This window comes from Marmota marmota, unplaced genomic scaffold (genome assembly GCF_001458135.2).
Source record: "Marmota marmota marmota unplaced genomic scaffold, marMar, whole genome shotgun sequence".
NCBI lineage: Eukaryota > Metazoa > Chordata > Mammalia > Rodentia > Sciuridae > Marmota > Marmota marmota.
The window spans coordinates 4,970,113-4,995,537 of NW_026000164.1; the positions used below are offsets into that span (position 1 = coordinate 4,970,113).

The window sequence follows — 25,425 nt, forward strand, 5'->3', positions numbered from 1 at the left end:
TCATGCACAATTCTATTCTATCATCTTTTCTTTATCTTCTATGGGTCATGTCAGCCCTGCTCCTTCTCAATCTTCTGTAGCCTACATGAGCTCCTACTTCTGCCTGCCTTAGAACATTGATTCTGAAGTATCTGAACCCAGGTCTCCCACATTGCAATGCCTAAGACTACAAAATAAAGTCCCTCTACTTTAGTAGTTTCTGAGTTCAAACTTGCTGACATAACACATGTACTCCATGGGATCTATTCAAACCACATCGATTATCTACAAATAATAAATTATGAAGTATTGCTAAGGAGAGCTGCTAAAGCTGCAAAATAATTTTTATTTTTTACACCACATTTCTACATACACTTACCTAATGAGAATGACAATAGGTGTGACCCCAGGGAAAGATGCCGTGTGTTCCATCTGCCATTTTCTCCAATCCCACCTTTGGCTGCTCTCTTTTATTCCCCTAGCTGGCCCCTCCTCCAGCTTTGCCTCCTCAGTACTTCTCTTTAACAGAATCAGAAGAGAGGTGTGCTCCCTCTTGAACTCTTGGTGGTTCCATTTAATTTCAATAGCAAAGTACTTTTTCATTGAATGTTAGAATGAGAAATGTTATGGTGGAAGGATTTCAGGAATGAGCCAACAGATAGAAAGTACTGGGATCTTGGAGATGTACCCAGAAAGTGCTTCTAATCTACTTGGAAGCCTCATTATTCTGATCAGCTTTTCAGGTGTCTGGGATGAGAGGTGGATGGCAGGCTCTGATACTTCACACTGATCTCCAGTCCAGGGCCCATGGCTCCCTGGGAAAGACACAGCTGAAGGCCCTTGAGCACCCTTGCCAGGGGCCACTGAGCATTGTGTCTTCTTCACTGCTCCCTATTGCAGAATGTACTCTGTCAGCACAAAAGGATTCCAGCCACTGTCTCTGTTTTCCTTATGTAAGTGAAGGGCAGGTCCCCTGGTCCTTCCTCTGTATTTAATTCAAATACCCCTTTCATCCTTCCGCAGGTCACACATCTGTTTGAGCACCATGTCTTCTTTGGTAGTGTGCATTAAGTTTTTATGAACACACAAAGTAGATGTTCATAATTTTTAAGGTCAGATACTAAGAGTGACAGCATCTGTATTCTTTGAGCTTCCTTCAGGTGTAAACTTTCATGCTTGGTTTCCTGGCAGATGCAGATGACTAGGCTCAGCTCCCACTGAGAACACACTGGAACTTTAGTGGGGGAGCAAAATCGGCAAGGGAACCATAGTGACCAACTCAGCGTGTGGACTTACAGATCCTGACCCGTGATGCGGCATTTCCATATCATTTTCTCCTTTACAGTCAAGATTTTAAGTAAAGTTAAGTGTGTTATTCAAATGAGTTTTACTGGCTTTTTAAAGTATTTTTAAGATAAGGGATTAACTCTTAGTAAATGGGTAATAAATGTTGGTCTCCAAAGCTGGTGTTCTTAGCCTAGGGAACCACATGTGGCCTTCCGAGTGTTCAAATGGGGATCACAAATCAGGAAAATCATAATTCAAGTAAAGGTAAAAAGCTGCTGAAAGCTTCTTCTACATATGTACTCAGTCTGTTATATTTTAAAGAAATTCTCAGTGAACATTTTGCTTTCATTCTGAACAAACATATGCTTAACATCTTCCCCAAAGGAAAAGACATGTGGCCAGGGTGGATGTGGGAACTGGAGGAGGAAGCATAGTTGAACCATCAAATTTAAGTATCTTGTAGAAATTTGGAGATGCTTTATTTTCTCATAATAATTAACCATACATGCAGCTAATTATGGTGCAGAATGATAGTACCAAGCCATGAAGAAAGAATTTGTGAACTTAATGGTCTTTTTTAGTAGCAAGATCTTTTTTTTTTTTTTTCCAGGAGCAGACTTTTGAGGCATAAAATGACTTTTGTTTAATAAAAAATTTTCAGACATAGAAAATATGATCCATTTGGAAAACACAAAAATAAGGTGTGAATTGATGACTGGTTAAGCTTATTTCTAAACTTGAGCTAGTGAATGAGCCTTGCTTAATAGCTGAGCTGCTAAAAAGTAACACTTGAAACAAGCAGAAACGAGAATCATATATATATATATATATATATATATATATATATATATATATATATATAGACACATACACACACTCTTCTATATGCTCCCCACAAAAAAATAGTTCATTTTAAAAATCCTTCTCACAACCCATACTTAGATAGAGAATAATAGATAGATAGATGATAGATAGATAGAAACTCACTGGTTCTGTTATGCAGTACTGTATCACTTTCCTACAGTCCAAATGTATGTAACTCACAATTTGCCTTCCATGTATACAGCACCTTGAGCAAGAGTTCCAATTCTTTTATGCTGCAACACTCTTTATCTGGCCACTATAACTAATGTGATTGTAACATTAGGCACCAAGTTCTCTTATGCTTCAAGGAACATTGATCACAGGATACTAAAACACAAATTTTATATAATAAATGTGGTGTTAGCAATAACAACTAGGCCAGGGGGCCTTCCAGTTGGGCTGCTTGGGATCTCTGCTTCCATGAGGCACTCCCATGGAAGCTGATCAACACAATGTACATAAAGCCACATGTTCTGCAAAGATCTGTGCTGAGAACCTGGCCAAGGCCCAGGAGCCACAGACCAGGGGCTCAAAGAACTGAGACTTTCTCCAGTGGATCCAGTCCTCTACTGGGCTGGGGACACATTTTTTTGACCATTGTAGCGAGTTGAATATCATTCCATTCCCTTCCCTTCCCAAATCATATCCACCCAGAATCTCAGACGGTGGCCTGATTTGGAAAGAAGTTCTTTGCGGATTTAATTAGGTGAGAATCAAGATGAGATCATACTGAATTAAAAGGGCCCAGAAATTGGATGAGAGTTTTTCTTATAAGAAACAGAAACAGAACATGAACACATGGTAAAGAAGGCCATGTGCTGATGGGGGCAGAGATTAGCAGTAGATTTCCACAAACCAACAAATACCAGGAGCCCCACAGAGTCTCCTGAAGTAAAAGGAAGACCCTCTTCTAGAAATGATTGTAGTTATTATCTTTTCCATGTTTGCAAGTACCAGGCTGTCAATAGCACTCTGGGCTCCAGAGCCTGCTAGGACGCAGCCAGGGAATCCTTGTTAAACCCAGGACAAGGGGTTCCTGGGGTCCATCTGGTGCAGCCTTGCTAAACCATAAAGGCTGAGTGCAGGTTTTGCAGTCTGGCTACCTGGGTTAGATGCCACTCTGTCATTCACTATGTATTAGAGCGAGTTACTGACTTATTCCACCAGGTTGACAACATCACCTTCTTAGAATACTTGTGAGAATTAAATGAGCACTTTGGTACAGTGTGTAAGTGTAAGCGATGCATGGTAGATGTGCAACAGATGGTACCTCTAATCATTATCTTATAATGATTATTATATGATTATCATTATTATCATGATTCCAGGGTCTCACTACAAGTGCATTTTCTCCTTGGGAGGGCAGGTACCAGGTATCTGTATTTAGTCCATTTTCTGTTATTACTATGAATAATCTGAGGCTGGGAATCTTAGGAAGAAAACAGGTTTGTTTAGTTCATGGTTCTGGAGGTTCAAAGGCACAGTATCTGCATCTGCTTGGCTCTCGTGAGGACCTTGTGGCAGGTGACACTAGAAAGGCAGGCAAGCTTGTGAGGAGAGAGCGATTAATAGGAAGCCGGGGGAAGTGGTCACGCTTGCTCCTTTTATAGTTCTCTCGTGAGAACTAGCCAAAGTCCTATGAGAAGTACATGATCCTCCTTAACCACCTCCCACCAGACCCCCACCTCTCGAAGTCCCGCCACCTGTCATGTTGCTCTGCTGGGGATTGAACTTCTAGCCCAGACCTTTGGGAGACAAACCACGGGGTAGATATTCCCTTCACAGAGTAGCCCCAGGACAGGAGCTTGGTTCTCCTATAAAGAGGAGTCACCATCTTTGACCTTCCAACAATTTTTAGCCACTCTTTACACAACAGACACTGGCTGCTCCTCTTACGGAGGTTTCCTCTGAGTAGGTCATTACTCTGTTAGGCTCTAGGGCTGCTTCTACAAAGTTCCACAGTCTCAGTGGCTCAAAAAAAATAGACCCAGCAGGCAACTCAGGAGGCTGAGGCAGGAGGATTGCAAGTTTAAGGCCAGTCTCGGTAAGTTGTTGAGACCCTGAGCAACTTAGGAAGACTCTGTCTCAAAATAAAAAATAAAAAGGGATGGGGGGTGTGGATCAGTGGTAAAGTACCTCTGTGTTCAATCCCTAGTACCCAAACCAACCAACCAACAAATAAATAAAGTAAAATAATAAGGCAAGGTAACATTTATTCTCCCACAGTGCTGGGACTAGCAATCCTGAGGCCTGGTGCTGGCTGGGTTGGTTCCTCTGGAGGCTCCAAGGGAGGGTCCACTTGCTGCCTCTCTCCCAGCTTCTGGTCTTATCAATAGTCCTCCCCACTCCCTGGTCCTTTAAGTCAGGGCAACTCCCATCTCTGCCTCCATCGTCATGGGGCCTCTCCCCTGCATGTGTTTGTGTCTCTTTTTCTTAAAAGGACACCAGGCCCATAGTCCAGGGCCCACTCAAAGCCAGTATGACTTCACCTTCTGTTGATTACATCTGTAAAAACCCCATTTCCTAATCAAGTCACAGTCATAGGCAATAGAAGCTAGGATTTTCACCATGTGTTTTTTTTTGGGAAACATGTTTGAATCCACAATAATCACCACATGTAAATGAAACAAAACAGAAAAGCCAGAAGTTATTGATAATTTTATGGATACATCAAAAATAAAAACTATCTTTTAGGAGAGTTTTCACACAATTAAGAAAGGAGGGTTTGAGGGTCCCCCCGAAAAGTCCTGTTGAAATTTAATACCCATTTTGAGATATTAAGGGATTAAAAACAGAATTGAATGACTGTATTTGGAGTGGGACTTTTGGAAGGTAGTTAAGGGTAAATGAGGCCCCCAGGGTGGGGCCCTTATCCACTGGGACTGTGGCCTTATAAGAAGAGGAGGGGAGACCTAATCTAGGATGCTCTGTCTTGACATGGGATGTCTCAAGTCACCTTTGTTCTCTGCAGAGTCCCTACTGGTGAGAAGGACCTCACCAGATGCAGCTACAAGATATTGAACTTCCCAACCTTCAAAAACAAGGAGCAGAATAAATCTTCAGTCTTTATGAATTATTCAGTCTGTGGCATTTAGTTACAGTAACAGAAAACGGGCTAAGACAGCCTGCCCAACGTTAGTAACTTTGAAAAGTCTTAAAAGGGCAAGTTTCTATTATGATGAGCCAGCGGCAAATTTTGAATGTGCATTTACATTACATCATTGTCAGCTGTGGAACTATTGGGAGCCCATGATTGGATCACCTCGTTTTCTCTGTTAGCAAATTTCCTTTATTTTTTTAAAACATATATTGGAGAAAGATGAATGGCATGAGTATACATCTTTGCAATTAAGCATAAGTAAAGGGTTTGATATTTTAATTAAGTTAAGTCTTCAGAGACTGCCCACTCACCTCTTTCTATTTCTGGCTCACAAACTCTCTACTCTCTGCAGAATATACTCAGCTCTGGGCTTAGCATAAGCAGGTTTTTCTGATTCCTTCTCAGGTCTCATTTTCTCATTCAAGTGATGCTACCTATGTGTTGGGTGCATTTTTTTTTTCTGCAAGAAACTTTTGTTTTATCCCTTTAGGCTACTCATTATCTAATATTCTCCAGCTTAAACCTTTGACTGACACTCCCAATGGAAAATATTCCCTTCCCTTGGGGGCCTGCTAAAGGTGATTTCGTGGTCCCTTCTAGAGAGAGGCATCTTTTCATCTGTCTCACTCTGAACCAGATTATAAATTCCTTGATTGGTCAAGCCTCTGTATCATCAACCTGCCAAATGCCTTGTATACAGTTGGTGCTTGTCTTAGTCTGTTCTTAATACATAACAAAGTTCCATAAACTGTGTGGTTTATGGACAACAGGAGTTTATTTCTTACAATTCCAGAAGCAGAGAAGTTCAAGCTCCACGTAGATTCAGTGTCTGGCGAGGGCCCACTTTCTGTCTCATACATGGAATCTTCTTGCTGTGACCTCGCTTGGCAGAAGGGGTGAATGGACTCTTTGGGGCCTCTTTCTTGAGGATACTATCATGGTTTAGATATCAGGTATCTTCCAAAAGCTCATGTGAGACAATGCAAAAATATTCAGAGGTGAAATGATTAGATTATGGCAGCCATAACCTAATCAGGGGATTAATCCACTGATCTGGGTTAACTGGAAGATAACTATAAGCAGGTAGGGTATGGCTGGAGGGAGAGTGTCATTGGGGGCATGACTTTGGGTTTTATTTTGTCTCTCTCTCTGCTTCCTGGTTGCCATTTCCTGAGCGGTTTTCCTCTACTACACCCTTCCACCATGATGTCCTTCCTCACCTTGGGCCCAGAGCGATGGAGTCAGTTGACCATGAACTGAACTCTGAAATCATGAGCCTAAATAAATTTTCTTTCTATAAGTTGTTCATTTCCAGTCTCTTGGGTTACAACAATGACCTAAATAAAACAGAGTAGACACTAATCCCATTCAAGAGGGCAGAGCCATGATTGGTTCCCAAAGGCTTCATCTCCTAATGCCATCACATTGGTAAATAGGTTTCAACATATGAATTTTGGAGGGACCCAAACATTCAGACCACAGCAGTGCTCAAAATATGTTTATCATCGATAAGTGATTGGTTCTTTTGTTCATTTCAGATTGTAATTCATTATTTCTGAATGAGTTTAATTTGACAGAAATAATAGCAGTTGCCTTCAGCAATTTGTACTGAAGCTTAATTTGTCTAGTTTTATAAAACATATGGTTTTCAGGAAGTTTCACTCATTTTGTATAATATTTATAACTACCATTATTGAGAACTTACTGCGCCAGTGACTGCTTTGAGCTCTTTACATACATTTGTCTCATTTTATTCCCATAGCAACCATTTGTACTAAGCATAATTATCTCTATTTTACAGATGAGGAAATTGAAGCTTAGTGAGTTTAAATAACTTCCCAATGTCACAGTGCTGACAAATGGAGAATTTGAGCCTAGGTCTGTCTGCCCTCAAATGTTGTGCTCTTAGTCAAAGTTTCTGTAATTTCCCAGTCATAAAAATCCTTTCAAAAACTTCTTAGAAAGAGAGTTCTGACTTTCCCATGGAGCTCAGAGGTAGAGCACTTGCCTAGCGTGTTGCCTTGTAGTAAGCCTTTTGCTGTAGTAAGCCATGCCTGTGAGAGTTACATGCTCCATGCTGTGAATCCCTGGGAGTCATGGGCCCTGGGGCTGGACTCAGAGCCCCCAGACATGGTTTCTGACTTCTCCATCTTGCCTTTCCTTAATTGGTGTGAATTGGTGTTTAGTAGTCACACTTCTGTACACCCATCTCACATCACCTTCCCTGAAAGACTAGTGTATAGATCTAAGTTGTGCATGACTAATATTCAGCTGGTAGGCTGGAATTGAGGCACACTGTGGATGGCAGAAAAAAGGTTGGGGTGCAGCATGAGATTAAAGGGGCCCAGAAATGGGGAAGTGGTAGTTCTGTGCAGTTCTTGCTGGCTAAACACAGGTCTGTTGAGGATGTCCCTGAAGCACTGTACACAGTTAAACTGACTCCCTTACAGGTTTACTTATGCCAGGGTCACCACAAACACAAGTGATGCACTGAGCTTCAAAGTTTGGATGGTAGGAGAGCCAAGACATCACCAGGCAATCGGCATTCAGCTCCATTGTAACCCTCTCACCCCTTGAGTGCTGGGGATTGAACCCAGGGCTTCACACAGGCTAAGCACATACTCTACCACTGAGCTCATTCCCCAACCCCACTCCATTATAATTTTATGAAACTATATCTTAAATGTGGTCCTTATGTGGTGCATGACTGTATAGCTCTTCTCAAAATATTATTATTTGGGAGTTTTGCTAGCATGCAAAATTTGAGATTGTAGTGTATTTTAAAATGAATCCTAAAATAAAGCAAAATTTAAAGAAGATGAAGCTGATTAGTAAGCTTCTAAAGATACTCCAACTTGCAGGTAAGTTATTACAAGAGTAGCTATGAAATGAAACATTATAGAAATATTTATTTGGACTCAGGACACAATTCCATTGTAGAATATTCTTGCCTAGTATGTGCAAGGCCCTGGGTGAATCCCCAACTCTGAAAAGAGAAAGGAAGGAAGGAAGGAAAAGTAGAAAGAAGAAAGAAAAAAAAAGTCGTGTGCATGTGTGTGTGTGTGTGTGTGTGTGTGTGTGTGTTTGAAAACTGTTGGCCATGGGTCAAACCTCTGATATCATGAGCCCCAAATAAAAATATTCCTCTTCTAAGGAATATTTTACATCTCATTTGTTCTTTTTGAGTATTTTAGTCACAGCAGTGAAAAGCTAACTAACATCCCTGTCATCTCATTTTACTTTCTTTCCAATCCCCAACAAGAGTTCTTCCAAATACACTTGGTCTGGAGCAATTTCAAACTTGGTCAGTTAATTGGATTAAAGTAGGTTTTGGACTGAGGTCACTGTCAACACAGAGGGCAAATGCTAAATTCTGAGGTCATCGTGTGTGTGTGTGCATGTGTGTGTGTGTGTGTGTAACAGCAGGGTAGAGGGAATCTACATGGCAGCAGAAACAGTAGAGACCATATCACTTAATTCTGAAAGTAAGTGGCAGCCACTGTTTCTTGATTCCCTAGAAACTGGTCCTCATGATGGGGATGTGTGCAGGTAGAAAGGAAGCCCAGCTACTGGAGCGAGATTGGCCAGGAGAGTTAGAGGAAAATTAGGAGTTTTCTTAGACATAGAAAATCCTGAGAACCAATGTCCCAAACTTTTACTTTTGTTGGATTCTCTTAGCCTAACAACTTCACTCATTACTCTCTAGGTCATAAGATGGAGTCTGGTCTTTACACTGTCCACTCAGAAATGACCAGTTTTAGATGTAAGAAGGCCACCTAAGGCCCAGGGTGGGCTCCATATTTCCTTTTCTATCCTCAGCCCAGAGTAATGGTGCAGTTTGCTGAATTACAGATGCTACCCTGAACTTCGGTCTTGTTTCCCACAGATGCCATTAGCAAAAGCCAGATGTGAAGGATTAAGAGGAACATGACACCTCTCTGAAATATATAAGTAAAGAATAAATAAATTAAGATATTTAAATAAATAAAAACATCAGAGCATCTTCTCATCTGGTGCTTGGGTCATGTACACTTTTCACAAATTCAGTTTCTAGGTATTAAATTATTTAACAAAAATGCTTTTTTTTTTTTAAATAGAGAAAATTTAAGCAGTTGGAAATAACTTGGTATCTTTGGCCTAACAAAAAGGGAATAATCCTGGGAAATGATATCCAAAATGTCATCAAAAAACCAGAAGGCAGAGAAACCCTGCCTTCTCAAACCCATTACATTATTGTTTCAGGGATATCAACAGGAAAACGTGAGCAGAATATCTGAAAAATATACAACTTGTTTCTGTTAGATTACAGGCCATATTTTAAGCTCAAGTATTAATTTGCATTCTATTCAGTACAATAAAATTAAATTCTAAAGGTCTAAATACCGTAAAACAAAATTGATTAGGGTAATCTAGTAGAATTGAATTAAGGAATACTTAAAGCATTAGACATAGGATTACGGAGAAGATTGTGGTGTCACTTCATTGTCTAAATCATGAGGAAGTGGAGAAAACCCTGAATAGGAGAGGCAGGGCTAGAATCCTAATGGGCACATGACATCCAAAATGTCATCAAAAAACAGGGAATCCTTGCCAGTCTGGCTTCTCTATTCACATTTAGAAACGGAGAGATTCCGGGTTATATGTTGGTCAACCAACTAGTATATTTCCCCTCAGAGAAGTTCGAAACTATTTAACCTAAAACAGTTGACCATTGGAATTATTCAATGATAAAATGTGTATGAATGGAACACAGGGGGGGGTCTCCTTTCCTTCTTAATTTGGGAGTGTCCCTCTAGTCCAAAGAGCAGTTTATAATGCCAATAGGTGGGAACAAATTCAAACACACTATTTCCTACACAATCCTCATAAATTTTGAATTAGGACTTATTTTAAAGAGAGTAACACAAATCTCGTGTGTGACGTTTACAATGGTTGTGTGCATTGTTTTATATTCTGATATTAAGATGGCTAATTTAGCACTGTGCTATTGTTTGGATATGCGGCATTCCCCAAAAGCTCACAAGTTGACAGTTCCATCCCCAGTGTACAGGGTGGGGCTCTGGGGAAGTGACTGGATCTCGAGGGCTCCAAACTCATCAGCTAAATAATCCATTAGAGCTTAATGGGCTGTTAGGGGTGGTGCAGGCTGGAGGAGGTGGGACCTAGCTGAAGGACTGGGGTGTGCCCTTGAGGACTACGTCTCTGACCCCTTCCTCTCTCTCTCTTCCTGGCAGCTGCCAGGAGGGAGCAGCTTCCTCTGCCACACTCTTTGGCCACTGTGTGTGTTTCTGCCTTGCCTCAGACCTGAAGCAATGGAATCAGCCCACCTAGGATGGAAACCTTTAAAACAATAAGCCAAATTAAATCTTCCCTCCTTTGTTTTTCTAGGATATTTTCCATAGTGACAAAAAGCTGAACTAACACAAACCGTCAGCAAACTTCATAAAGAGTTTTATTTTTAAAGTTGTCTTCAGTGAAGTTCCCAAGTTTCCGAGGCTTGCACAAAGTTTGACTGTGCAAAGAAGCTTTGTGCAAAGCCAAGTAGGTATCATAAAATAGGTGAACTGGAACACGGTTTTAATTATGCCAGAGTGAGGTAGTTTATAGCTCAGAGCTTAGCACCTGAACAATAGGTTTGAAGTACTGACTAATTGTAATTTTGTCAGTAATAACCTTGAGACACGGGTAAACAAAAGTGTGGAACACTCCCCTGGATCTCCGTGCGGCCAGGAGAGTTAATCTAATTTAGATTAAACAATGAGTTCTATAAATTTAATACTTCATGTGCATCTTAATTTAGAATTGCCAGAGAAAGTATAAAAAACTTAAGAGAATTTTTTTTTAATCCTTAACTTGAAGATAATCATCGGATTCAAGGGATTTTCAAGGTACAAAGAAATAAAAGTTTTCACTTAGTGAAGATGAATAAATGTGCAAAAACCTTGCTGAGGTTAAAAATGGTTGTGAATATAAATCAAGTGATGGCTCTTTGCTTGGACCTCCTGTAACAGTTATCGTCTGTGCAAGTTTTCCACAATTTATCAGGGAGTGCCCACCACACTGCCTCCATTGTTAGTCTACAGTACTTATTTAAATCTTTTGTGGTTTTCTAACCATTGAATGAACATATTAGAATGCTGTGATGTGGCAGGGGCCCTCCTTGGCACTGGGCTGTAGACTTCTGCCTGAGGATTCCATCAATGTTGGGAGTGAAGGTGATAATAATGCAAATGAACAGAGAAAGGAGACGGATGTACCATCAATCCTTCATGTGGTCCTGGGTTCCTGGGACTGAGCTTGCAAACCCACGGAGATTGAGTTTGATCACAGGGGCAGCGATGTCAGCCAATCGTGCCTGCATAATGAAATCTCAGTAAATGCTGTGAGCAGCTGAAGCTCATGGGGGCTTCACTGGTTAGTGGTGCACATTGATGTGACAGGAGAGTATGACATTCTCACTCAAAGGGAAGAAGATAAGGCAGCTCTGCATTTGAGACTCTCCCAGACCTTGCTCCGAGCATCTCTTCATCTGGGGAGTCTTGATTTGGGTTCCTTGTGATGCATCTCTTAATTCCAACACATCCCTGAGTTCTCTAGATCTTTCTAGTGAATTATGATGAAGGGATAGTGGGAACCCCTAAATTATAGTCCATTGGTCAGAAGCATGAGTGGCTTGCAGCTGGTGTCTGAGTGAAGGCCTCCTCCTGGGTCTGTGCTTTTATCCTGGACTGTCTGTGTGGATTCTGGGCTTTAATGTGGGAACTGGGCTGCACATCGCAGGGGTGGCTTCAGGCAGGGCTAAGTGGTATGGAGAAGATGCAATGGCAGTGGGAGGTGTGGGCTCAGGAGGAGCCAGCTCAGTAAGGCTTGGGAAGAGAAGCTTCCAGGCAGAGGAAGCCACCTGTAAAAGCTTCCAAGGCAGCACAAGTGTAGCACACTGGAGGCAGGAGACCCTACAGCTGGAATGGGGGAGCTGGGAGGACTGAGGAGCAGGGCCGATCATGCAGGGCCTTTGAGGGTGGTAGGGTGTCTGCATTTTAAGACCCATGGGGAGCCACTGGATGGTTCTAAGGCAAAAGAACTACCATCATTTGCAGCTTTGAAAACTTTCCCTGGATACCAGGTGGAAAAACAATTGTGGTTGTGAACATGACCATCTGGAAGGCTTGTGTTCTGCTTGCCGACCTTCCTGCAGCCTCCTTGAGCAGGATGTGGAGCTGCAGCTTCTTGATCATTGATCAATGATCACACAGTGCCCCAGATCATTGCTAAGCACGTGGAGGGTACTGTGTACATCTGGGTTAACCTGCGAGCATACACAGAGAAAGAGAAGGATAGGCTGAAGGGGAGAGTGAATGCTTGCTTGCTCAGTATATACCAGCGGGTGAAATGTGAGGTTTCTATGACTGAGTTTAAAAAAGAGGTAAAATCTCAATTAAAACAGCAAAACAATCTGCGTAATATTATACATCTTCCAAATTTTATGAATTTGCTCAAATTTCTCCAAAAGATGTTAAATATCTAGATCAGAGGGCAGCAAATGGTGACCCTTGGGACAAATCCAGACTGCCACCTGTTTCTGTCATTAAAAGTGCATTCGATTCCAGCCAGGCTTATTAGTTTACATATTGCCCTTGGCTACTTTTGAGTGACAGGGCTGAGTAAACAAGGACTCCACTGGCTCACAAAGCCTACAGTGTTTCCTCTTTGTCCTTTCTGGAAAGAGTGAGCTGACTTCTGATCCAGATGAGCTGTTTGTGGTGGAATGGGTTGGTGAAGACCACTACATTATTGGGATCTAAGTGCATTCCTTTGGGGTTCTCTAGGTTCTTTGAGGGAAGGTACAAGATGGCAGTGAAGAGAAGGCTATTATCCTTTTGGAGACAGCAAAGAGGAGAAAGAAGATGAGGAATCATTTGTATGGAAGGACATGGCCCCTGGGACTCAACAAATGGAGGTGAGCTTTAAACAGGTACTAGCATGACCACCTCCATGCTAGGAGGATGCAAAATGAATGGCTGCCATTTAGCCAAGAGGTTAGGCAGGGCTTCTCCAGAACAGGTTCAGAGAGGAGGGTAAGAGGAGCAGACAGGAGAACACAGAGCAGGGAGATGGGCAGAACTTTTCTGATTTCAAACCTGCCATACTTCACACAATGAATGCCGATAACAATGATGAGGGTGGCTAGTACTTAATGTGTACTTAGAATATGCAAGGCTGATAATTAGGCTTCATTTAAGTGACTTCAGTGATGTTGTTACAATCACATCATTGAAACTGAGGTAAGGCTGTAGGTGGGTAGTGGAAGCCTACAGAGGTGAAAGAATTTGTCCAAAGATACAAGTTGCCTGGAGGGAATTGGGATTTGGAACTAGGGTGATACAACACATAGCTGTGCACCTTTGTTACACTAGGTGTGGTCCAAGGCCAGCTGCAGGAGCTCTTTATAGCATTTCAAGTTTCTGCCTAAATCAGAATCTGCATTTGACAACATCCCAAGTAACTTCTAAGAACTCTAAAGTTTGTACAGGGCTGGTCTATAAGGTCTCCAAACTTTATTCTCAAACTCACAGGAGGAATCCAAACTTCCATCCTCACTCCCTACACTTTGTTAAATTTTTTACCCTCATTAAAGTGGAAACTGGTAAATAATTAGGGTCTTGTCCCGTTTTCCTAAGTCAAAGCTCTTAGGTTGAATTGATTCTAGGAGCACGGATCCTTCGGTGAGTTATAATCTGTGTCAACTAGTGTTTTTCTCAATTCCAAGTGTGTTCCACACTAGGAAGTTTTGGAACCAAGAGACAAAACCTTATTCTCTTCTGCAAATAGTGAGACAGATCCCTTGGTTTGGGTTTCATGGAGGAACCCACCTATGGCGATTCAATTTCCAAAAAATCTTTACTTCGGTGTTTGGAATAGTGACTTCTGCAGAGACTGCCAAATTCATTGAGGGACAGTGCCAAGTTCAGGAAGGGACAGTGCCCAGGGAGAGGACAAGCATCCTCAGCCATTCAAACCTGCAGACTCCAGCCTGGACATCTGTCCCTCTCACACTGACTCCCTCCTCTTTGGGATGTGACTAATCCAAATACAAATAGTATCTGAAAGAACAGGTGAGAAAGCCAGTCACACACATACAGAGCACTACACACAAGTAAAATGGAAACACCCTTAAAAATATTCCCATTTCAACGGTAAATTTGTAGCTGAAGTTGAACGGCCAGATCATCTTAAAGAGCTGATTCCTCCCCAGGGTAATATCCATTTCTTCAAATTTTATAAAGTCACTCACTGTGAGTGTGGAAGACAAAAGAGAAGGCTCCCTTCTCCTGGGACAAAGTTGCTGCCTTTGTAATTAGAACAGATCCCAGAGATGCCCAGATGCTCCATCTTTTTAGTGGGCATCAGTCTAGGCTGTGATCCCTAAAATTTCACTTTCTGCTGGTTCCTAGAGCCTTTACTGCTCCTTAGTTGTCAGGTGCCCAGGGCAGCAGCAGGTGCCCAGGGACATTAAGGGAAAATGGAGGTTAAAGATTTTATACATCACTCCAGGTTTCCCTCTGCCTTCCATTATCAGCCAAAAACAAACAAACAACGACAACAAAAAAACTACTCGGGCTGGAAGTAAAAGAAAAGTAAAAGAAAAAGCAGCGCCTCAACTTTCAGCTCCCAACACCCATGGTTTTCTATCAAGTTTGCAGATGGCGGAGCTCGCAGTGGGTAAGATCAGGGACTCTGGCACCACATTTTCACATCACTCAGCTGGTGATAGGCAGGGATCCAAGGTCAGAGTGCTGGTCTCAGCATTCATCTTTGTCCAGGGAATTACTAAAGATGCAAGGTTTTGTCAAATTCTCTATCCATGTGGCTTTCAATGAACCAGCTCTGAGATTGTGGGCTGGGTGTCTTTTAACCTCAGGAGACCAGATCCTCATTGTAAGATGAGAAGTCTGCACTGTTGATCTCTGAGACTTCTCCACCCTGAGGAAGCTGGGCTTTGTTCATGATTTGAGCTGTCCTTGAGGCAAGTGGGCACAGCTTTGTTTTATGAGAAGAAGTGGGGAAAGGAAAAAATATTGGAGTATCTCTTCAGAACATAGTTGTGGATAGTGATCAAGTTTTATCTATTCTGGGTGGTGTGCTATTGCTCCATTGTGATCATTCTGAGCAGATCACGATGATGTAACAGTCACACAGGTGAAGAGAAGCCCAAGCCCAAGTAAACAGGACTTAGTTCATGGCCAGGGCGGGGATGGAGCAGGCAGGAGGGGGTCCTCTGTGCTGATAACACAAGCCTCCCCACCCTGCACACTGTCCAGAGAGACTTCTCTTTCCTGGGCGGGGCTAAGGTAGTGCCAACTTTTCACAGCTAAGATAGGGAAGCAAAGTGAGCCACAGTCAGAGTCAACTACACAGGGAAAGTGGCAGAAAGGTCAGGGCAGAAGCAAGAGCTGCACCCAAAGAGGGAGGAGAGGATCTTAGGAAAGCAGGCTCCACCATCCAGATGGCACAGAGGAAGTGGCTTTACCCACACCCAACTGTACAACCCTCCCAGAAATCAAGAAAACAGAGGCGACTATTAAATTTCCCACATAGGCAAATTGGCACGACAGTGCTTTAACCCTTACCTCGTTACAAGTGACCTGTAGCAATCTGATGTTAACAAGTTTGTTATTTTTCTATTGTTTTATCTCCCTGTCTCCATATTATAAGGAAGGTGACTTTGAGATGACTGGTCTACTTTTTTTTTTGTTTTTTTTCCAGTTCCTTCCTGTCTGTAAAACCAAGCTCCTGTGCTCAACCATTTGGATTGCAGACTCTATTTTTGAGGGGAATAAAGTGTTGCCTGATTCTAGAAGCAATTAGGATCTTTAAGCTAAATTACTGCAATTCCCCGCACTGTTAGGGGAGGCGGAATCTATGCAATAGGGGAAAGGAGCAATCCTTTTAGGACCTGTCAGGAGGTGTGCAGAATGAAGCTGTGGCTTCCTTCCACCATGAATATGACAAGGAGGAGACTTTGTCAGGTCTCCTTTATTCCTTCCACTTCCAGAACTACCTTCAAATTCAGATAGTGTTGGAAGACACAGGTTGGCAGACACAAAACAAGTCCCCACCATTTCTTTCCGCAGTCACATGGGAAATCTGCACTTCCCTGCCACCCTTGCAGTTAGACTGGATCCCTGTGAATTTTGCACAGTGGATGTGGGCAGAAGTGAGTTAAGCCACTTATAAGTCAGCCCTTAGAGATACTCCTGTGGTCCCCCTGCCCCAGTTCTCTTCACCCATACATTGTCAACTCTGGGGCTCCATGTTCTGGAGGGTAGACCTGCAGGAGGAAGGGGAGAGGGGCTACTATATCCACATGGGACCCCCTCCATTCCCCACACTTCCCACGCTGCCTTTGCCCAGAGAGGCATTCTTCGTCATTCATGTGTTAGAATTTATGATCCAGTGAGACTGGTCAGTATCACCTAACCCAGGGTGCCCATCTGCTGGGAGGGGACTGGGGCTTTCTTACAGAGGATGAAGTGGGTGCAGGATAGTCTGGGAAAATGCAGTGTGGGGAGGAGCCATGGGGGGCTTGAGTTGGGTGCTGCTGGTGGGATCTATCTAGGCAGGGGCAGGAGAGCATCCCAGGCACATGTGAAGCTAGCAAGAAATGATTACAAGGGTTTGGATGAAAGAGATGATCTTAAGATAATTTACCCCTCTTGGCCAATGTTTAGATATGTCAACCCCCAAAGAGCATAAGAGGCATATTTCCCCTCTCCGGCTCCAATCCTAATATCCAGGGGAGCAGAAATGAGGGCTCTGGAAGGAACCTTCCAGCTCCACCCAAGAACCCTGTTTCTGCCTCCTTGTCAGCCCACAGGGACAAAGCCTCCAGCTCTCCAGCTCCCAGGACATGGGGAGATTCGAGGGAGGAGGCCACAGGACATGCTTGCTTTAGAGCCTGCCCTAGGCCCTTTCCTTGCCTTGTCTCTTGGAAGCCTGAGCAGCAAAGTGGCAAAGAGGGAAGCTTCCCACCCTTCTCTGCACCAGGAAGCTGCCTCCTCTTCACAGTAAAAACTGTCCCCATGCCCCACTGAGCCGTTTCCTGTCCCTCTGTTTGTCTACTCCTTTTCTGCTGCCCCAACGTTTGGCAAAGAGCCCGGACACAGAGTTGTGTGGCCTGTGTGCCTTCGTGGCATATTAACTGAGAGCTAGACCCACGTGCTCCCCTGTGGAAATATTTCAACTCTGGAAAAACACGTAGACCCATGCGCTGTGCTGCCTCGTGGTAAGGGAATGGCAGCATACAGTCCTGGTTTGTCAAAATCTTGCATTAGAGAGACTTGGGCCTTACTATTACTCTGGAGTGTGTGATTACTTTCCCAAGGAACCAGTGTCCACTGTCCTTCGGATGCAACTCCATCATCGGCTTCCTTGCTCTCCTGCTGCATGTTGCCCAGGCCTGCCGTGCTCCTGAACTGCGTCTGCTGCCTGCCTTTCCTTTTCTTGTTTGCCTCTGAGCCACCTCTGCAGCTTTAAGAAATTGAGTTTTCATCTGAGACCCCCAGTGTGACTCAAGTGAGGGTTCTGCCAGTCAGCTCTTGCAGCCAGAGCCAGTTGGTTTCTGGCATGGACTCAGGAGCAGTCCTTGAGCAACACATTTTCCAAAATTGTTTCTATCTGGGTTTATTGAAGACACTTGCTTTTGTAGCAAACTTGCTCCTAATTAATTGTTTCAAGTCTCTGCATCCCCAGAGGAGATATGGTAAATCTTTACCTTGCATGGCTGAGAATAAAACAATTAACTAGCAAATACTATATTCCTACAATTAGGTGTAGTCACCATATATAGTATGAATAAGATTTCTGCCTCCCCAAACTGAAATCTATTCCATCCAAGTTTCCCAGCCACCTCCAAGAAAGATCATATATACAAATTTGAAAACAATGTCTATGCTGTCACTGGGTTTTGATCTTCTAAATGGCTCCTTTTTTTCTTCCTAGGTGAGCAGATATGGTTTGGGAGGGGGATTGGTAACTCCTCTGCACTTCGTATCTCAGCAAACCATCCATCACCAGTCACACTTGCAGTTTCATTTAGATTTGAGGTTTCCATTTGGATGTGTTTTGGGGAAAAAAAAAATCATACAGGCATAAGCGTTTCGCAGAGCTATATAGGAAATGCAGCATCCCTGGGTGGAACTCACTGATTTTCTTTAGCATTTTGATTATATGGGTCTATGAGTTCAGAGGAATCAAAGTGAAAATGAAACTCAGCAGGCACAGGAAATCAACCGAAACCACGGAAACGGCTGGGCAGAGCCACGGCAGTGGTTTCGTCCTCCAAAACTAGAGCTGAAGCCTAATTCAGAAGACATTGAGGTGAGGGCTGTCACTACCCAGCTCCTCAGAGACAGAGACATTTATAACAATGGAATTGTTTTTTTCTGAACTGTAGCTCCCAACACACTTCAATAATGGACACAAAGTAAGTTAATCTCTTTAAACAGGATAAATGCCCTGCACTTCTTAGATCACACGAATTGAATTCCCCAGCATCCAGGCTATGTTTGGAAATGACGTGGTAGATGGGGCTCAGGGTGAGACAAGACCCAAGTGGCATATTTTGAAGACATTTTAATTTAATTGCCCATTGATGGAGGAAAGAGAATGAAGTTAGAAAAACAATGCTGACCTTGTGTTTCTATCCTCTGCTCCATCTGTCCTGCAGGAGCCTGAGAGGGCGCTCAGGAATTTGCTGAGTAAATGCCGTTTTCAAAGCAGTATTTTGTTCATTTGTACAACAGAAACTCTAGTGTTTGCTTAGCCCACCTCTCATGGGACGGTGGGAGTTCAAGGAGATCGGGCACATACAAGAACTGGAACCGTGTTGGCGTGGAACACTTCATTACCACACCCGAGTGAGAACACCCTTAAAGGGACTGTGGGCCAGGAATGACTGACTCCCACCTGAAGGTCAAGTTCAAGGTTCAGTCCATGTTCTCAGTTGCCTGGGAAAAAGGGTGATCTGGCCTCTTACAAACACAAAAGTATTGCACAAAATCACCATTTAATATTGACCTTGGTTTTGTTTCCACAAAGCATCAGGTAAAACATGATTGAAAAAGAGTCTTTGAAGCAACATTCCCTATAAACTAAGATCATAAGGTCCATGAGTCCATGAATGAGGTCGCATTTGGCTTTATAATGGGACCTAATCACATTTCCAATAGAAATACAAAGGAACATTGACCATGATGCTTTTTAATTATAAAGTGTCTACCTGAAATACAACTTCGGTCATTCCTTTACTGAGCAACTGTTGTAATTATTTTATATCAGAAAATCTAATAAGTTATAAACTATTTTAGGTTTTCCAATATTCTTTCATGTGCATTTTCTCAAACTTTTTGTTCTTTGTTTTTTTTTTTTTTTTGGGTGGTACCAGGGACTGACCCAGGGCTTCATACTTAGGCAAGAGTTCAAGTGCACTGAGCTCCATCCCAGCCTTTTTCTATTTTTTAAATTTTGAGACAGGATCTCACCAAGTTGCCTCCTGTCCTGGCCTCCTGAGTCACTGGGATTACAAGTGTGCGCTGCCATGCCCCGCTCAAACATGGCTGGAACTTCTTTCTCTTATTCCCAGAGTACCCAACAGGTGCTGAACAAATAACAGGCCCATAATTAATTCTTCCCGAGGACTATTTGTCGTTTAGGAGAAAACAACCTAATATTAACTGTAAACTATATATTCTAGCTTATCCTATTATATGTTGCTAGAATGTTCTCCTTAAGAATAGTAATAAAGGTTTGCAGAAGTGGGATTTTCATAAGTATATTAAGCTTATCAATTATTTAACGGAAGCCCTTTCTCTAATTTAAATCTAAATTCAGAATGAGAATTGATAAGCCAGAAATATTTTATCTTTATATGCTAATAGGTAATTATAACACAACAAAATTGATTTTCATTCTACAAAACATGAGAGCCTGTCTAATTTTAGACAGCATTACAGTTTGTCTCTCAGCATACGTGTTTAAAAATGCATATTGATTATTATTTTATGTCAGTGTCTTTTTCTTAAACAGTCGAAATTAAATTTCTTACTGTGCGGTTCTACTAAGCCTGACTAGACAAATGAAATAATATTGTTCAATAAAGGCATGATAAAGATCTTTTGACCAGTTTCAATTTTACATGCAACATTTTCATTTTCTCAATGTAAGAAGAGAAAAATCAGTACCAACTCCATCTCTCTTTTGTATTAGGACATTCCTCTGCTTTAATTGCTGACAGCCTCGATTTACTAAGTAGTAAACTGTGAAGCATGCCTCATTACATTCCTTAGGACACCTTTTTGAGTGGATGCAATTATTTATTATCGAGTAGGTCTAATTCTCCGTTGATTTACGCAAGTAGTAAAAATATTCCATCTCACATAATGCTTTGCTAGGAGGAATACAAACCCAGGCACTAAAATCTTTATGGCCTCCCCAGGAGGCGTCGGCATGCAGGTGGTATTCTCATTACCATGGCGGAGAAGGTGGAGAGGCCTGCCGGAAATCTCTGGGTAGGCCAGTTACTCAGAGAGCAGAATCTAGGACTCTCCGTGCCTGGCACACGATCACAAAAGCATAGAACTCTCCAGAGAGTTACCCAAACCACATGTGCAGAAAAGAGAGGGAGAACGATACCCAGGATGCTCGTTGCAGAATCCCCATGGCAACCTGTCGCTGTTTCCCTGTCACCGCACATAAAGCACACAGAAGGGCATCAAACAACATAAAATCCTAATGGTGCCCTTAATTAGGTGGGTCCTCATTCTCACTCCCTTACCTCCCGCTGTCCAAGCCAGCAGCCCCCAATTCCCCTCTGTGGCGCCTAATCCTGAAAGCAAGATGTAGCCGCAGAAACAATCTTTGGCTTTCAAGGGACCATCAAGCTTTGATGATGATGAAGTTTGGTAGCAATAATGTCAAACTTTATATGGCCATAATCCAAGTTTACAATGATACATTAAACCATAATGCTACTATTTATATCACCATAAACCCAGTTTATGGTGATATAAATAGTCATGCTAATGGCATTAACAGCAGCACTCAGTGGGATCCCAGCTGTTGAGTGCCGCTTTTATGCTATTAGCATTGCTATTTATATTACCATAAACTTAGGTAGTCAAACTTGTTACATATGAATATGAAAGGAAGATGGATAGCCACATCTTGTGCCCAAATCTAGGCTCCTGTACTGGAGACTTACGGCCTGTCGCCCTCTTCTACAAACACAGGTCTGTTTAGCTCTCTGTTGCTTCTGCTTGTGTTTCATGATGGTCCAGTGGGACCCATGGAAGAGAAACCATTTTCTAGCATCCTTCAAGGAGCCCAGAAAGACGATTTACACGTGCTAGGAAAATTACAAGCCACAGCCACTGAGAAAACTTACTGTCTCCTTGGCAGCGCAGGGGACCCACACTCAGTTTGGCTTCTGAGCCTTGCCGGTCGGTATCTCCAACCACCACCTGGCTCACAGGCAGGTGGTCTTTGTAGGATAAGAAGCCGGCATCCTTCCTCCTGAATCACAGGGAAAGACAGAAAAGGATGAGGAGGCTGAGTTAGAAACGTGTCTTGTCTGATCATTGCTTATGGTGTCTAATAACTAACGGCAATCAGTCACTGTTCAGAAATTCATTGAGCAAAATCCCAGGCAGACTTGTCCTCTGCTGTCTGCGGGGACTGTCACAGTACATGGCTCAGAAGCAGTGCTGGAACCTTCGTCCTCTAGAAAACACACTGACGCCCTGATTTCCAGAGATTCATAACTGATACACTATTACTATTTTAGCTTAAGAGTAGACCAGAGCACGTGCAGAGCACAGAGGGCACAGGCAGAATTTCCTGTTGTTACTGAATCGAAGGTTCAGTAAAGTCACCTAAATAATATATGAAACAACCCATTTAAAAAATCCTTTGTGTCCTTAATTGCTTTGAAGCAGTTCCTTAGGGAAATTTTTGCCTGCTGTGCGTCCGCTCAGTAAATAACATTTTGGGTGTCGTGGTCACCTCTTGTTCACTTTAACAACCGAAATAGTTAATGTGAAGGTTCTAGCAATGAGCAGGTGCTAGGAAGTATCCATTTCCATCTATAATGAGGATTGCGTCTGAGATTCAAGCCCAGGCTCATGTTTACCCTATCTGGCCTTACCTGTTTTCAGGTCTCCCAACTCTACCCTCTACCCGCCCAACGTAAACCAAGAGCATAGGGCTGGCAGTGAGGTACCCCTTCTAGGACAGTGCGCACAGGCCCAGGAGACGTTCCTGGTGGATGGAGGTGAGTTATGCGCAGCACTGTGTTTTTGGTCTTGTTCAGCAGATTCACCTAACTGGGGCCCACCCAGCTTTTCTGCTGCTGTGGCTAAGGGATTCCCTCTCTCATTTGGGGCTCGACGACCGAAAGGCACAGAACAGTTTGAAATCGTGCAGCAAAGTTCCCCTTTTATATGATAGTTTGCATTGTTCAATGTGTGAACATAAATAACAGCTATGAACTCTGATTTTGAATAATCCAAGAATGAGAGACACAGCTCAATAATCAGGCTAAAGATTTGCCATTCACATCCCTAGGCATAGTGCAGGGAATTGGGAGGAGCCAACCTGTGAAATTGCCCTGAAGAAACTCAGCCCTAAGGAGTGGCTACTTGTCCTCTGACCTAGAATGTCAGCAAACACAGGCTCCCTCTTGTGTCAGGCCTCAAGAAACCCAGGAAGGAGGAGGCACTGGAACTTAGTTAATGGGCCTCAAATATATATATATATATATATATATATATATATATATTACACTGCTTTAATTATTTCACTATTTTCAGGTTTCCATAATAAAATTTTTCTAAAAAATTGTTTATCAAATATGAACTAACATCATCTAGACCAGTCCTGTGCTTATTATCGACACTGTGGCTACCAATGACCATGTTGCAAATATGTGAATGGAAGCTGTATGTATTAAAATCATGTCAAAGGGGCTGGGGCTGTGGCTCAGTGGTAAAGTGCTCACCTAGCATGCGTGAGGCACTGGGTTCGATCCCCTGCACCACATTAAAAAAAAATTACAAAAACAAAACAAAATAAAGGTATTATGTCCATCTACAACTAAAAAATATTTTTAAAAATCATGTCAAAGAGGAAGCAAAGGCTTTGATATTAATTTTGTTATCTAGTGTTCCTTAAAGGAATGAGAAATGAAGTCTCCTTCAACCACACACTGAAATATGACAATCAAGTGGAAACCACGTATTGTATTCCCATGGGACATGGGGCAGAGATCCTTTAGGAGATGTCTGTCACTTAGAATTGCATGACTCTAAATCAGGGCTCTGCAAATAAGTCCTGGAAACCAAATTCCTTGTTCCCTGCTTTCTTTCGTATGTCCAAGAAGTTAAGATTGATTTTTATGTTTTTAAATGGTTATTAAAAAAAGAAGATATTTAGTGACATGAAAATGATATAAAATTCGTTGTTAGTATTCATAATAGAGTTTTATTGAAAGAAAGCCATTTTTTAAAAATAATGTTGTTCATGGCTGCATGCTATAACTTGAGATTTGAAGTGACAGAGACCATCTGGCCCTAAGGGCTTAGACTGGTCACAAGGGCTTCAAATGTTTATTGTTTAGCCTTTCACAGGAAAAAGAAATCTGCAGATTTCTGCTTAAATCATCTTTATGTACAATTCCTCCAGAAATTTATTGGGTAAATATCCTACTGACAATCACGGGCAGCAGGTGTGGCCTAACTCAGGTGTCCAGGGTATAATAGAAAAGGAAAGGGGCAAAGGAGGGCGGGGGTAGATGCACTGAGAATAAATGAGAGGAACATCTCAACCTCAATTTACATAAAAGAACTAAACTTAATTAATAATTGACTTTTTGATTGAACTTGCTCTGTCCTGCATCAGTTTGGTCGAGCAGATATGCCTCCTGTTGGGAAGGGTGGGCTCTGCAGCTGCAGGCACTCTCACTGTTCAGCTACCCTCGTATGCAAGATTGCATGGGGACTTTTATAAAAACATGATTCTGAGTGGGAATGTCCTCATGAAATTCTGTAATAAAATGCATAATGCTCACGAAAATCTGGACAGTACAGTGGGACCAATTTTTATATACACCTCCACATAAATGTCACATGTGGTTCATGGATACACCAGTGTAATCATGCCTCAGATACAGGTCAGGAACACTTCCAGCACCCCAGAAGCACCTCTTCTCTCCCCTCCCTACAGTCAAGACATGGATAACTACCATTTTATTAAAAATATTTTAAAATTTTCAAATAATTAAAAAAATTGAATAAGAGAGTATATTATATTAATGAAAATTTGAAAAATGAAAATGAGCACGTTCCTATTATGATTGCTTGTCTCCAGTGTTTGCCGATGGTGAATAATGCTGCCAAGAACTTCCTCGTAAGTGTGTTACTTATTAGCATTTACCTATGTTAGACATTTACCCAAAATTAGAAATGCTGGGTCAAAAAGTATGTTTAGCTTTAGTGGATAATTTTGAGCACCTTTCCCAAGAGTTTGTACCAGTTGTACCAATTGTACAATTCCTCCTGCAGCATCTGAGAAGTCAGGGTGCACTAGGTGTGGGCCAGTGCTTGGCTCTGTTGGTCTTTTTGTGATGAGTGAGAAAGTAACTGCCTTATAGGGAAACATGGGCTAAGGTAAGAGTATTTTAAAAATAAACCTTTTGAAATATTCCAATCACTGTTGCCAATATTTGTATGTGTTTAACCTAATAAGAAATCATATACTTTCATAATTGGGAATTTAAAATCTTCATAATAATTCTATAAATGAGATTGGACTTATTTTTTGATGCAAAAACTGGCCATTAATCAATTATTTTTCTATAAAAAGTGATGAGCGTCAGGGATAATAGAAACTGATAAGCCACATTTTTGTCCATACAATCAATTTCGTATTATTGGTCACTAATACTGAAAATTAAAATCTTGATTTGCTAATTACACTTAGTAATATATATTACCCCACATTTCACTGATAACAGAATGATAATTAGAGCATTTATTTTGATCCCAGTCACCAGTGCATAAGTGGTACAGCATAGATTCTATTCTAAACTATCTGGATCACATTCTAGGACTTTCTAAGGAGGAAATTTTCAGAATAAAATAAGA

The 25,425-nt window shown here is 42.1% G+C and overlaps 1 protein-coding gene across 2 annotated transcripts in view; it reads right to left on the reverse strand.

The window, feature by feature from the left end:
- The window catches only part of Cntnap2 (contactin associated protein 2), a 1,898,113-nt gene that overhangs the window by 327,542 nt on the left and 1,545,146 nt on the right, over positions 1–25,425 (reverse strand). For both annotated transcript variants that reach the window (XM_048786770.1, XM_015493731.2), the window contains one exon: positions 21,672–21,799. In XM_048786770.1, coding sequence (XP_048642727.1) covers positions 21,672–21,799 — 128 coding nt within the window. The remainder of the gene's footprint in view (positions 1–21,671; positions 21,800–25,425) is intronic.